General features: G+C 45.0%; 1 protein-coding gene across 2 annotated transcripts in view; it reads right to left on the bottom strand.

Moving 5' to 3' along the window:
• The window catches only part of LOC142588989 (uncharacterized), a 289540-nt gene that overhangs the window by 121088 nt on the left and 153950 nt on the right, over positions 1-14502 (bottom strand). For both annotated transcript variants that reach the window (XM_075700785.1, XM_075700784.1), the window contains one exon: positions 5137-5237. In XM_075700785.1, coding sequence (XP_075556900.1) covers positions 5137-5237 — 101 coding nt within the window. The remainder of the gene's footprint in view (positions 1-5136; positions 5238-14502) is intronic.

Consider the following 14502-nt stretch of genomic DNA (forward strand, 5'->3'; position numbering starts at 1 on the left):
GCTGATGACGAGGGTGAACGATATATGCAACCAATTATTAGGTCTTTGTTGTCCATGTTGAGGAAGTCATTTTTAAGTTCAATCCAAACGTCTTCACAATTAGTTACATTAAGTTTAAGATCGTTTCTTCGGTTGTAAGTAATATCTGAATAGATGTACAGCGCTGCGCCGCCATGGTTGCTGAACGGACGATTGGAGTATTCAGGAATAAAACTAGAAAAACAGAAAAGGTGTTTATCGTGGTCGCTCAACCAAGTTTCAGATACTCCGATGATTGAAAATGGGAAGGTGAATGAAGAAACGAGATCGGAGAATTCATCGAAGTGCTTGCGCAGACTGCGCGCATTCAAGTGCAAGACAGATCGCTGATGATTTGAAAGAAGATTGTTTAACTGGTTAGCTGTGAGATAGGTGGAAATTGTGAGACTTGCCTACGGAACAGGCGTGGCGCAAAGGTGGATTAGAGCTAGGTTATTACTGAAAGGTCGGATTCGGTTGCGATGCGAAAGACGCGGCTTTCAGTTGTTTTCCGGGCCTTGATTTGACAGTTTTCTGTCCACAGAAATCTCCAGTTCTTCGTTTTTTTCAGACTCAAGGCTTTGGAAAAGAGAGCTTTGTTTTCAAGTGTTAAATGTTCATTAACGAAGACAGGGTTCTCTTTTGCTGTTGCGAGGCCAATATCGCTCAGGCAGAGTCTAGCTTTTCGTGCTTTCGCAACGAACTCGGCTTTCTTCGTTCTCGAGCAGAAGCGAGCGATGATGTTTTTATGTTCTGTTTTAGTAGGAACACGATGAACAACGTCGAGGTCACTGGCCGTTACTGGGCAACCAATTTTGTTGCCAATAGTTTGTATGACTGTCACACAGTCCTCTCCTTGCGTGCAAGGGATGCCCTTAATCTCGACGTTGTTTAATCGAGAATATTGCTCCAGTTCGCCAACTTTCTTCTTGAGAGTGTTGTTGTTTGCTTGTAAAGCTTTGTTTTCGGATTTCAGCTCTTTGTTTTCGGCGCTCAGCTTTTCGACGAGTTTGCTTAGAAATTCCACGCTAGTTTCTAAACTATCAGTTCTTTGCTTAAGTTCTACGACGTCTATGCCCGAATTGCTCGCCCTCAGCAGAAATTTCCCAAAAATGTCATCAAGAAGTTTTTCGCTTACGTTTCCAAGCTTAGATTCAATGTCATCAATTCTTTTGGCAAGCTCCGCATTAGTAGGCATTGTTCACCGACCACACCCGGAAGGCCGCACGAGACGACGCAAGCTTGGCAGTACAAGTTAACACAAATTCAGCAGCAATGTTTGGCAGCGGCTGCAGCAATATTGGAATCACAAATGACAATGATACAAGCGCATATGACTAACCTGCGGATACAAAGAACGCTGGTCAGTTCTTTTTATATTTATATTGTTTATATTTATATATTGTTTATATATTTATATATTTTATATTGTTTATATTTATTTAAATATTTATATTTATATTGGTTATGGAGGCACGCTGTAGTGGGGGACTCCCGATTAATTTTGACCACTTGCGTATCTTTACCTTGCCCCCAATGGATGGGGCACGGGCATTTTTGCACTTCGCCCCCGTCGAAATGCGGCCGCCGTGCCCGGGGTTCGATCCAGCGACCTCGTGGTTAAAAGAGCAATACCGTATCCGCTAAGCCACCACGGCGGATCTTTCCGGAAGGAACGCGACGACCGCACTCGACGCCATGTTGCCCCATTTTACCGAAAAAGAAAATCTTCACGACGCTGCCAATCTGCAGCGCACAGAAGAACGACAACTTGGCAGCCTGCGCATCAAGGGTAGCAAATGACGCCCAGCCGACACTACAATCTCCGGTCACGCTATGTGAAATACCAACCCGGTGACCCTGTTCACGTTTGAACACCTACACAAGGTTGATCCAACTAGGTCTCGAAGCTTCAAGCGAAAAGTGGTGGAGAAGAAATTGTCTCCTACATCAGCAAGGGTGGTTATAGGAGCAGCGATTGTTATGGCAGCAGCGTTTGAAGCGTGACTAAAACGTCACCACGGAAGCTCAGCTGGTAAGAGTGATGCACACGTAATGCGAAGATGTGGATTAGTATTTCACTTGCGGCCAGTTGACTTCTCATCCACTTTCATTTCCATTTATGTAACATTACTTTAATTCAGTTAATATATATATATATATATATATATATATATATATATATATATATATATATATATATATATATATATATATATATATATATATATATATATATAGGGGTTTTCTTGAAAGTTCAGCACGCAGGACCCGACATAACATACGCAGGAAAGAGACGACGAACTTTTTGGAAGACTTCTTTTACTTAACGTTTTCGGCTGGTGGACCAGCCTTCGTCAGAGTCCCACTCTGGGACTCTGACGGGGACCACTGTACCATCACCATCAGGGACCCACTGTACTCTGACGAAGGCTGGTCCACCAGCCGAAAACGTTAAGTAAAAGAAGTCTTCCAAAAAGTTCGTCGTCTCTTTCCTGCGTATACATACATATATATATATATATATATATATATATATATATATATGTATATATATATATATATATATATGTGTGTGTGTGTGTGTGTGTGTGTGTGTGTGTCTGTGTGTGTGTGTGTGTGTGTGTGTGTGTGTGAGTAGAAAGGCTTTGCCCCTATCCTTTAGTGGACAAAGTAAGGTGTACATAGTGATAATTACAAGCATACCGACTAGTCTACGTCCATTGCACTATTTTTTTCACATAGCTACCATACTGTTTCCGACATTTGTCCCATCGCCACCCTAAATTTGATGTGGCCTTGTGGTAGACTTTGTCCGGCTGACAGTGGAACGACCGCCGGACTACGGTCTTGGCTTCATTGTTGCAAGGTAATCGCTGTCCTGCCAGGAAGTTTCAGCCTACTGAAAACATGATATCACTAGGGGCGAGGCCCGGAGGGTTCGGTGAGTGGTCAGACTCTCCCAGGGAAATGACTCGAGCTTGCCGGTGGTTCTGATTGCCGTGGACGTGTGAAGACCAGCTGATAGCAGCGTCGCGCCGTGGAGCAACAGGCAGATAAGGCTTGGCCAGTTTAAAAAAGGTCGACCGTTAGGAATGAATATTGACACGCGTACTTATCTTTATCGGGCGACAGGTTTCGCCGCCTATCAAATGTTATCGTACAGCGCGAGACGCGCCTGCATGTATCCGAACTTTTTGGAAAGTTATCGATGCTTCTATCCGCTGTCTGTTGTCGCCGAACCTTATGTTATCTGATTTCCTCGCCTGACGCGAATGGCATAGAACTTTGTGGAAGGCACGCGGGTCCCAACGATTAGTCTGGAACATTCCACGATTGATGTATAAAAGCCGACGCGCTAGACCTGCTGATCAGATTTTCGGCGATCGCCGAGCGTGTTCGCCGCTATCGTTGTGCTATAAGTGTAGCCTCTTTTTGTGGGCACAGGTTCGCCCAATAAAAGTTAGCTTTATCGTTCACAGTATTGCTACTGTGTTCTTCAACGTCACCGCCACGTGGCAATATGTTGACAGAGCAAGTGCAGCCGTGTTCTAGCTATAAATAGGGGCGAAGACTATCTGATTTGCCTGGCATATATATATATATATATATATATATATATATATATATATATATATATATATATATATATATATATATATATATATATATATATATATATGCACGATCCACCTATATTTAAGGTGCCGTGACATGTAGCTAGACAGAAACAAGGTAACGCTGAGTATCTCCAATCGCTTGGAGATACTCAGTATATTTACGCATTGCGCATAATTACATAATTAGTCTTAACTGTTCAACTTCTCAAACATTATAATTACATGACAAGTCTCAATCAGAAAATTGTAGAGAAACATCAGAACCTCCTGATACAGGTTTCTGTTGCTCAATACGTCGTATTAAATGAGTTTTTCCGAGTGCGAAAGAAGCCCGCGAATAACCATAAAATTGCTGCCCTACTGGTCGCTCGACTCCCAAATTACCACAAATCAACCATTTTTGAGCCGCACTTGGCCGCACAACACACGCACGCTTCACCACTGTGGCTCGGAAAAGATGGCACACGCGGCCAGTGCAGTCAGATCACAGTGTATTGGACTATCTGGCATTATGATTCCTAGCGCCATTTTCTACCATAATAAATATAGAGTCCAAGTAAACTTAGATACGGGTAACATATGTGCTACTTTTTATTCTTCTTGCTATTCTTCATTTTCATCGACTTTGACTCCTCTATGCCGTCGTCATCATGAAAGTTACGCGCAAAAGACAACGTGTGATAAAAAAAGATCACCGACGAATTTGGTACTCACGAATGCTAAATTTGAGCGTAGCTCTATGCGTTCAATCTGTCTCGCGCGGCACCCTGCAAAACGCAGCAGTGTAGCGTGACTGTCTTGTTAACCGAAAGAACGCGACCGGCGGCGCGCGTGGGTGACGTGTGAGCACGATTCACAGCAGATGCCGCAGGCAGACCTCGGCTCACGCAGCGCTTCGTTTTCATATATGGTATCAGTAGCGTCATCGGTGAACAAACGACACGCGCTACTCTGCGCCATTTTGTAGCGATAGCTTCCGCAGAGGCCGTCATGCACTGCACTACGCTTTTCTTCGCAAGCTTTCGCCTTACCCTCCTCATTGGCTTTCCGCGTCATGGTTCCGCTGCACCCTCTTCTTCCGCTTTCCTTCTCGCGCTCTCTTCGCTATCACCGTCGGGATCGGGGTTCCAGTTAGAAACAGTGCCACCTTGTGATTAGCTCAACCTGGTCAACCGAGCGAGAAGGGCCGCTAAGGCCGCTGGATTCCTAGAGTGAGGGGACCACCCACTACGGAGCGGTAGAGCTACCTACGCTCGTGTGCTCTTTTCTATGAAGTTTACTCTCTCTCTCTCTCTTTATCCCCAGGGTTGCTCCGCGTTCGCTCTTCCTACCCGCGCTGCATTCGTGCGCTGGGTTACGAGGGATGCCGACGCCTATGCCGACGGTCGCCGCAGGAACCGGCACCTAAGAGCGGCGCTCTTTAAAAACCTCCCAATTACCTGAAATTTACAAAGAACAGGTTCATGTCATGCGTATAATAGGCAGGAAAAAAATCTACCTTTTACGTCAGAGTGGCCTTCACTAGCATTGGCTTCTTCAACATGAATATATGGCTGTCTGTGCCCAGGGTTATGTGGCGTCATTCTCAAAGTTATCGTCCTGAAAAGCAAGAAAAACGGACTGGATTGGATACTGCTACTGAGGAACAAAACGCAGTGCAATTTTTGAATATATCATGCGCGGTTAGTTGCAAACCTTCACTGCACCAATGTAATGGTGCATTCTCGAAGTGTCGAAATGTACCAAACCCTTTCAGCGAACAGATACCGTGGAAAGACTGCAGTAAGAAGCGGATGTAGGAGTTGCTACCGGAAATATAAGGGGTAATGTATTGGCTGTATAGGAGAGCCTACCCATTCGTTGTGACTCAACATGGCAACTCATTTGCAAAGGTATCTGCTGCATGGCCCCCTGAAGGCGTTACAAAATTTGTAGCATTTCTTGGCGAACACTTGCTACTTCGACAGCATCTACCTATCTCGCCACCTACGTCTTAATTTTCTCATGTTCGTTTCGTTAAATTGGTATCTACTAAAATTAGCATAGTATGCCAAGAGTGTATGACGAACATAAATGATCGATCATGACATAACTATAATGAAATGTGTGATCTAGGTTATGAAACAGCCGCCTACGTCTTGGTGCTCTCATGGTCGTTTCGTTAACTTGGTATGTACAACTATTGGCACGTTATGACAAAACAGTACGACGAACATAAATGATTGGTCATGATATGAATGTCGTTATCACCGTCACTCTAGCGTCAACACTATCAAAGTAAGCTTATCGTTACCATTGCTATCACAACCATCTTTGTCTATTCCGTAAGATATATTATGACAACCCCATCCTAAAGAATAAATTGATAACCATCCCTTGTTACGTTTCAGCTCGCATCGACCATCCTCATAAGGTTGACGTTCCTTCAAGCCACACAAACCCTTTTTACAATTCATTCATCTCCAGTACGTCAACAAGTTGGAATAGCCTTGCCAATCTGTCGTCAAAGTATCTGATAATTCTAAGTCCAAAGTTGCGTTAACGAACCTGCTGGTGTCATAAACACAAGAAATTGTAGCAGTGCCATCCTTTGTTTTGCTTAGCCCATTTTCTTTCTTTTTGATCACATCAATCTTATCAAAACAGGTGTCATTTGTTTTGTAGGCATATATTACTGTTCGTAGCGTTATTTCTCGTTTTATTTTTTTTATAAAATCTCTTTAAGCTTTGTATGCTCAGCAGTTTCTTCTTTCTCTCGTAGTAGTGTGCGCTATTTATTGCTAATTTTCTTCATTGAATCGATATAACCCTTCCTTCTTCCTTTTAGTTTTTATGTCAATTTACTACTGCCATTTTGGTTTCCGCTTCATCGAATGCTCCCCTACTGTAATCCCTGCGGGCCCTGAGTGTAATGAAATAAATAAATAAATAAATAAATAAATAAATAAATAAATAAATAAATAAATAAATATATATATTTAGGTCATGAGACCGACGCCTACGTTTCTTTATCGACCAAAATTGCATAGCATGAGAAGAGTGTGGTACGAGAGAGAGAGAGAGAGAGAATAATGCAGAGAAAGGCAGGGAGGTCAACCAGTGGTAGTTCCGGTTGGATACCCTGCGCAGGGGAAGGCTTGAGGGGGATAAAAACAGAAACAGAGTGGAAGGGGGAGGTAGAAAGAAGGGTGGACAAGCACGAACGAAGCGCGTACACTAGAGAGCGGTAGGCGGCAGCATTCTTAGAGCCTGGCGTGAAGCCCCGTAGACCGCAGGAACCTTAATAACGCGAGTAGGGCCTTCAACGCGGATGTTCTTTCGGAGCATTGACCTAAAGCATTTAGTTCTGATAGTGGACGATTGTCCAACTGGTCCAGTACTCTGCACATCACTTGTCTCTGAGCACTATAACGCGGGCAGACACAGATAATATGTGCGAGCGTCTCGTCGATGTTGCATGTGTCGCATGTGGGGCTGTTGGCCATTCCAATGAGGATAGCATATGAGTTCGTAACGGCAACGCCTACCCACAGACGGTAGAGCATGATCTTTTCACGTCGTGGTAAGCCAGGCGGGAGGTGCATCCGTATGTCCGGAGACAACTAACGCAACCGACACATGGTGTACTTTCGATGTAGGTTAAGACCTATGGTGGAACGTGAACAAAATCAGAACTTCAAATTCCCGTCTAGTTTTCGCGACGGTCGTATGGTGCTGATACCTAAGCATGATCCGCCATCAGTTCGTCCAGAGGAATGGAGGCCAATCACGCTTCTCAACGTTGAATACAAAACTTTCACAGCTGTTATTACCCGGTGCTTGGGAAGCCTGATGCCTTTCTTAATAGGACACCATCAGAAATGCCCAGTCTCTAGCAGAGAGATACACAGTCTTTCGTTCATTACACGTGACATAATGACATGCACACTGACCAGGTGAACACGTGGCCTCTTAGTTTCACTACATCAAGAAAAGGAATTCGATTACTTTGAACATAGCTACATATTTAATGTACTGACCTCGTTCGCCTTTTCGTCAAATTTTGCTAAACTTATTAAAAATGCCTATTGAAATATCCCAAGTACATTGTTTCTTGATGGTCGGGAAAGTGCACCATTTCCTGTTCTGGTGGTGTTAGTCAAGGGTGTCCTCTATCCCAGTACTCTTCGTGCTCAGCAATGAGCCATTTCTGCGCTCAGTGTGAGAAGCCCTTACGTATGCGGTCTCCCACTGGCTGGTAGCGGTGTTGTGAAGGTGACAGCCTTCGCGGATGACACCACATTATGTCTCAGGAATGAAGATAGCTTATCCCGTAACCTTAGAGTTTTCACTGAGTACGGAAATATTTCAGGTGCTGCGCTAAATCTTTAAAATTGTCGTTATTTGTTCGTTGGTTCACCGAAAACACGCCTAAGTACCCCTTTCCGTCTTCAAAAGAGAGGTTCTCTTCGTATATTATTTCTTGATGGCCGTGAAACTGCACCATTTCCCGTCCCTCGTGGTGTTCGCCAGGGGTGCGCTCTGTACCCAGCACTCTTTGTGCTCAGCTTGTAGCCATTTGTGCGCACGGTACGGATATATCTCTCCGTGCGCGGTCTGCTACTGCCGGGTAGCGGTGTTGTGAAGGTGACAGCCTTCACCGATGGCACCCCATTGTATCTCAGGAATGAAGACAGCTTATCCCGTAGCTTTAGAATTTTCACTGAGTATGAAAATACTTCAGGCGCAGCGCTAAATATTTCGAAATGTCGTTATTTTTTCATTGGTTCCTCATAGACACGCATAATTCCCCCTTTGCGACTTCAATATAGCGATTCTATTCGTATTTTAGGCCTTGATTATACCGATTATCGCATATAAGACTGTGTGGCTATTGATTCTTGAAGATGTAAGGCGAAATATTCACAATGTTCAATGGTATGATATACTCTTACTATAAAAAAGGTACTTAGTACAGTCTGTATTTTTCGGACGTTTGTGGTACGTTTCTCATGTTGTACAACTACCATTAAAACAATTAAATTATGGGGTTTGACGTGCCAAAACCACTTTCTGATTATGAGGCACGCCGTAGTGGAGGACTCCGGAAATTTCGACCACCCGGGGTTCTTGAACGTGCGCCTAAATTTAAGTGCACGGGTGTTTTCGCATTTCGCCCCCATCGAAATGCGGCCGCCGTGGCCGGAGTCTATGGTGCTGGGCTCAGTAGCCCAGCACCATAGCCACTGAGCAACCACAGCGGGTCAACCACCATTGCGGGTTACTAAGTCATTGCAGTCCCTTCTTAGTTGCTTCTGGCCAGGCAGTGCAGAACTTATTTGTCGCGCGGCACTTAGGCAACCACATTCTCGCGGTGGCTTCGTGCCACCATTGCGGGTTACTAAGTCATTGCAGTCCCTTCTTAGTTGCTTCTGGCCAGGCAGTGCAGAACTTATTTGTCGCGCGGCACTTAGGCAACCACATTCTCGCGGTGGCTTCGTGCCACCATTGCGGGTTACTAAGTCATTGCAGTCCCTTCTTAGTTGCTTCTGGCCAGGCAGTGCAGAACTTATTTGTCGCGCGGCACTTAGGCAACCACATTCTCGCGGTGGCTTCGTGCTCTTATACGTGTCTGTCCACTGCCGGCTGCTTGCTCGGCGATTTCTGCTCCGTCTGTAACAGCATGATCAGTGTCCTGCACGTGTGCTCGCCAGCTATTTCCTTGGCACAAATATTCGTTACATGCTACCGGGCGTACACTTGAATCATGGACCAGAAGTGTTAAGTGCAGCTGCATTTTACTCTACGGCCGTGGCATTTTATCGCCACGTACAACACGCATGTCTTAATGTAGACGTTCTTGAAAACCGTGTTGTGGATACAATGTCAGCCTTACTGCTTCCTCGAGTTCCCCCAGCGCGCCGCGCAGGCTCCGATAATGTGTCGTGGGGTACAATAAGGGCGTCATTTCTGCCTGGCCACTTACACGGCTTCATGTAGCGTCTAGGGTAGCCATTTCTCCCAACGCATGACACACTAGAACGGTGGGGCTAGCCCCATCTTCGCTGTGTCACCATTGTCCCTTCAAGAATCCAACAAGCATGTACTGTTGCAATGCGTCGTTGCTAGGGTATTTTGGAGGGCCGTGAATGCTGGTTTCCGTGGCCTTGGAGTGAACCGCTCTATTAAATCTGGTCGCTGCTCACGTTCCCGCTTTGCGTGACGTTTAATTGCTGCAGGGGTGCTTTATTTATGGCGTAACCGGTGCGAGGCAGTTGCCGCGCCACATCGTCGCCGCGCTCTGTTTTTACTTCAGGAGAGGCTCTACTTTGAGCTACTGTTGTTTCTGTCAGAGCAGTTGTGGTTTCTTGGTGAAGAGGAGTTCCCTCGACAGTAATCATGCCGTTTCCTGTCAGTGGCTGATAGACGCGTATGGCTTAATTGTCCACCAGCCTGGTTCTTTTAGCCAGGCCATCAAAAGAATTCGCTGAATATAGACATACGTAGGTGCCCGTGATTTGTGTTTGCTCTCGAATGCATGATTATCTTTGTATATACACATCTCATAGCATCGCTACAAAATTACGCAAACTCACATAATTATCGCACCTAACCATTGTGGACACTGTATATATTGAACATCATTTTGTGTAAAGTGACGGCTAGTTCATGTGTGACGGGGCGTTTCCGTGGGTCTATGTGGTTATATGCTAGTGAGTGTGGACTCGGGCACTTCTATCAAAACGTGCCATGTATACAATGCTTCGTACTTTGTCGATGTTATCGTCCAGATGGAAATGTCCCGTCATTGTGACTCAGTATTCGTATCGTCTTTTGTTGAAATAAACTTCTGCTAAACAAAGAAGAATGGAAGCGCAGAATTGCAGAGCATCAGCGTCAATACAAAAAACGCCAAAAGTAACTCGACAACTCTGCGCAGAGCGGGGAAGTAGAAAAATATAACCACGAGCCCAAGTGACAAAAGGAAAGTCGTCATGCCACTGCCGCCCGATAACGGAGCTTCAGGGAAGGCCGCAATGCAGAACAAGGGCGGGAAACACAAGCGTGCGAAACTCAGCGTCACCGGGTAACAACGTGCCGAAGGCCGACGCCACAAAGAACATTGCATACTGACCTGAGCAAATGTAGTGGTGGTTTTCCTACGGCTCCGCTGAATGAACCCGAACCTTAATTAACAGCAAAGATCGTGGGATCGACTCCCACCAAAGGTCGAGGGTTTCAGTGCCTTAATCAACTCTGCCGTAATTACCGGTGACTAATTAACTTCACCTTAAATAATATCAAAGGTTTTGGGTTGAGTGTCGTAATGAGGTCTATCTTACTTAAACCTGTCTTATATTCGCTATCAATCATATATAGGCTGACGAGCAAAGAGGGTTGATAAGGAATTGTTCTGGTCGGCTCAAGTTCCATAACAATGAAAATGACACCGGTCTGCGTGGAGATGAGCAATTGGCACAATGCTTACGCATACTTAAAGTACCACAGGAGTTTCTGCGTGAATTTCTTTATAAAAAATATCGCAGCTATTCCTTTCTGTGAATGCGGGCTACCAGCGGAGCTGTAAAAAATGTCCAACCTTTCCCCTACCAGAAAATGGGGGTGAGCGAAGCTTGTCCTGCCCGCACCTGGCCTTCGTCACCGTTAAGTAACCCACAAGTAATGGTGCCGGATTGCTTCGGGCTCCCACTCCCTCAACTCGGGGTCTTCCCGTTGCTGTCGGACTGCCTGGGCTCGGACGGCTGTAACAGCTGGATCGGCGCACGACGGTGAGCCCTATCACGGCCGAGTTATCACTGCCGCTCGTCTAACGGGGGAACGCACAACGCCTGGAAATCCCATCCGTTTTCCGAGACTGAACTGAAAGAAAAGGAAGCCGGTACAGCGAGTGCGAAACCATTTCCTGCCGTTACCCTCCCCGGCGGAAGCGAAACGGCTCTGTTTGGTTGCGCGGGAGGCCTGAGCGCGCGCCTATGCAGCTTGAATCCTTGCTAATGACTCATGCTCCGGCACCGGCGCAGCTGTCAACTTAACAGACCGCCATTTCTTGCAGCTGCACTGCTCTGGAAGCAACTGTATTTTTTTGCGCGACCATGACAACCCCGTTTGTGAGCTAACGCAAGCTTCACTTGAAAACACAAAGCAAACCAGTAAAATTGCTCATTTTGGCTCTTTTCCCTTCTGCGTCGGTACAGTAATCTGCAGTGGCTGCGAATCTGCGAACATGCACAATCGCTACTAATAGCGGCTTAACCTGTCGACGTTCTCAAATTGAAATGGGCCAACCGTCTCAAGACGCTGATTTTCCTGCAAGAAATTCGCAAGGGCGTTCTGTACAGTTTGTTGTTGCTCGCGTCCATGGCGAAAAGGTTTCAATGTCGTCCTTCTGTGCTAGACGTCCTGTGCTCGAATCACGCCGGCTGATGATATTATTTCAGGTTTCTTTAGATATTGATTACACAGTGAATTATTCAAAATGATGAACCTACAAAGTCGCCCTATTGCAAAACTCAGTATACAGTGTCCAGTGCCGCGCCGGATTATGTGCCCAGTGTCGCGCGCTGGATGCTGGGGCGCTGCGCAGTCGCTGCGCACTGGAACTCACTGGGTACTGTGCGAAAAACAGCTCTAGCCCTTTAAATATGCGGTGCTTGGCCACCGTATATATTTTGTCTGATTACAGAAAGCCACATAGAGCGCTTTACTTAAATAAAAACACAATGCTTTGGCCAGGATTAGATCGTCGGACAAACATAACCCAAGCCCGGCATTTTACCACTACACGAGGCCAGTAGGTGGACATGGATGGATAATTTGTCAAGATTGAGAAGCAGTTTTAGTTTCACAGATACGTCTCGCACAGACATGGTAAATGCGCTATCGCCCAGCAACTGAAGCTCACGCGTGTACTAGAAAGAAAAAGTTGCTGTTCGTATTCAGTAACATGCTTAGAAGTTCCACAACATCGATTTCACTTGCGATTGGTATTTTAACATTGAAAAACATCGTAAATGAACCGCCGACCCGCGACGCTGTATGGTCTGTTACTGCCGATTTTGATAGCTGTTTCTTGTTCTTCCAGCGAGGGATATGCAACGTTTTCTTAGTTCAGTGATGCGTTTCAATCGACACCTCTGTCAAGTCATATACATTCGTCAAAGAAGCGCAGGCTCGTACTGGCAGCCTTCGGCGACAGCACATATACCTGCGTTCGTGACGCGTCACATCGGCGCTCCTCACTTGTGTGCTGGCACTGTTCACATGAAATTTTTTTTATTTAAAAGCACCGATGCGAAATCTGAAATATAGAGTGATTTATCCTTGTTAGACTTCTTGATTGTTGAGTTTAGACGCACCGATAGCGTGCAGACGGAGCCGGCGGATACGCTAAGCCTAAGCTTCGGTGGGGACCGATCTCGGCGCGGGTAGCTGGTGAAAGCTAAAATGTGCGTATTTGAGCCTCGGAACCTTTTTTTAGTACAATAGGGAAAGTGGAAGTGCAAGAATCGCCCCAACTTTGTTATTGGTGCGATAATATCAATCAGCGGTAGGCTTCGAACTCGGGGTTCATTCGAGCACGTCTGAACGACTTTTGGATTTCATGTCCACTTCAGAACACTGCGACAACGGCGACAACTCCCACTCATATGTTACGTGCAAACTACTTGAAAATGCGGCGCCCTCGGTGTTTGCGTGCTTTAATTCAAGAATTTAGCTATCCCGCCCAGTCAAAAGGGAAAATGCAAAAGAAAACAATAACGAAAGTGATCTTCAGTGTCAAATGTGCATGCATAAACAGGGCAGCTCACGCATCTTTATTCAGTTTTATGACCACAAGATATAGTGTTATTTAGGACAAGAGACTAGTGTCAAGCGATGAAATTGTATAAAACATTTAATATTCAGCAGCAATCATTTTTGCGTACTGGAACCAGCGCGGCACAAACACAAAAATTTTTATGTGTTTTTTAGGAAGTCTTTTGAATTTTCTCTATAGAACTTTATTGTGTTTATTTTGATTGCCTATAGAATTTTTCAATAGAGTTTCGAAAGGTGTTTGGCCACCGCATTCTTATAGGAACTCTAAAGACATATTTCTATAGAACGTTTCTATCGAGTTGCTTTAGAGATGCTGAAGACAGATTTCTATAGAATATTTCTATCGTGTTTCTTTAGAGCTGCTAAAGACAAATTTCTATAGAATATTTCTATTGAGTTGCTTTAGAGATGCTAAAGACAAATTTTTGTTGAATATTTTTATCGAGTTTCTTTAGAGATGCTAAAAACAAAATTCTATAGAATATTCCTATGCAGTTGCTTTGGAGTCCTTACAAGCAATGCCTATAAAAGCTAGGCCGATGTGTGTAAAGCACTTGCAATTTACCAAAGTTCTACTGTAGGCAATAAGGACTACAGTAAATGCAACAGCAAAATAATTGGTGCTACAACCACAAAGTATTCAGTTTGAAATGTTTATTGCACTTCAGACTAGATACATGCTTCATATATGTGACATGCACGCTTGAGACTAGAACTTGCAACACACAAACTGCAGCTGCCAACATGCTTCTCAGGTCAAGCTGGTGGTGGAAACACACGAAACATGAGGTAAAAAAATCAGTGGCAGACTTGATTACAGTTGACACCTAGCAATAACAGGCTTGACTAGGACAAGAAACCATACCATTAAAACTGCAAAAGGAGTGCCTGTTCCAGCAGTGCACATTAAATGGTTGGATACTAAAGCCTGAGAATAGACTGATATGAATGTGCACTGCAATGTTGTGTCAGCCTGACGAAACGACACAGCATTTTAGTCTGTTTAAGTGCAAAAATAACATTGGCAGTCCCTGCAAAAATGTGG

The sequence above is a fragment of the Dermacentor variabilis genome, chromosome 7 (genome assembly GCF_050947875.1).
Source record: "Dermacentor variabilis isolate Ectoservices chromosome 7, ASM5094787v1, whole genome shotgun sequence".
Lineage (NCBI taxonomy): Eukaryota > Metazoa > Arthropoda > Arachnida > Ixodida > Ixodidae > Dermacentor > Dermacentor variabilis.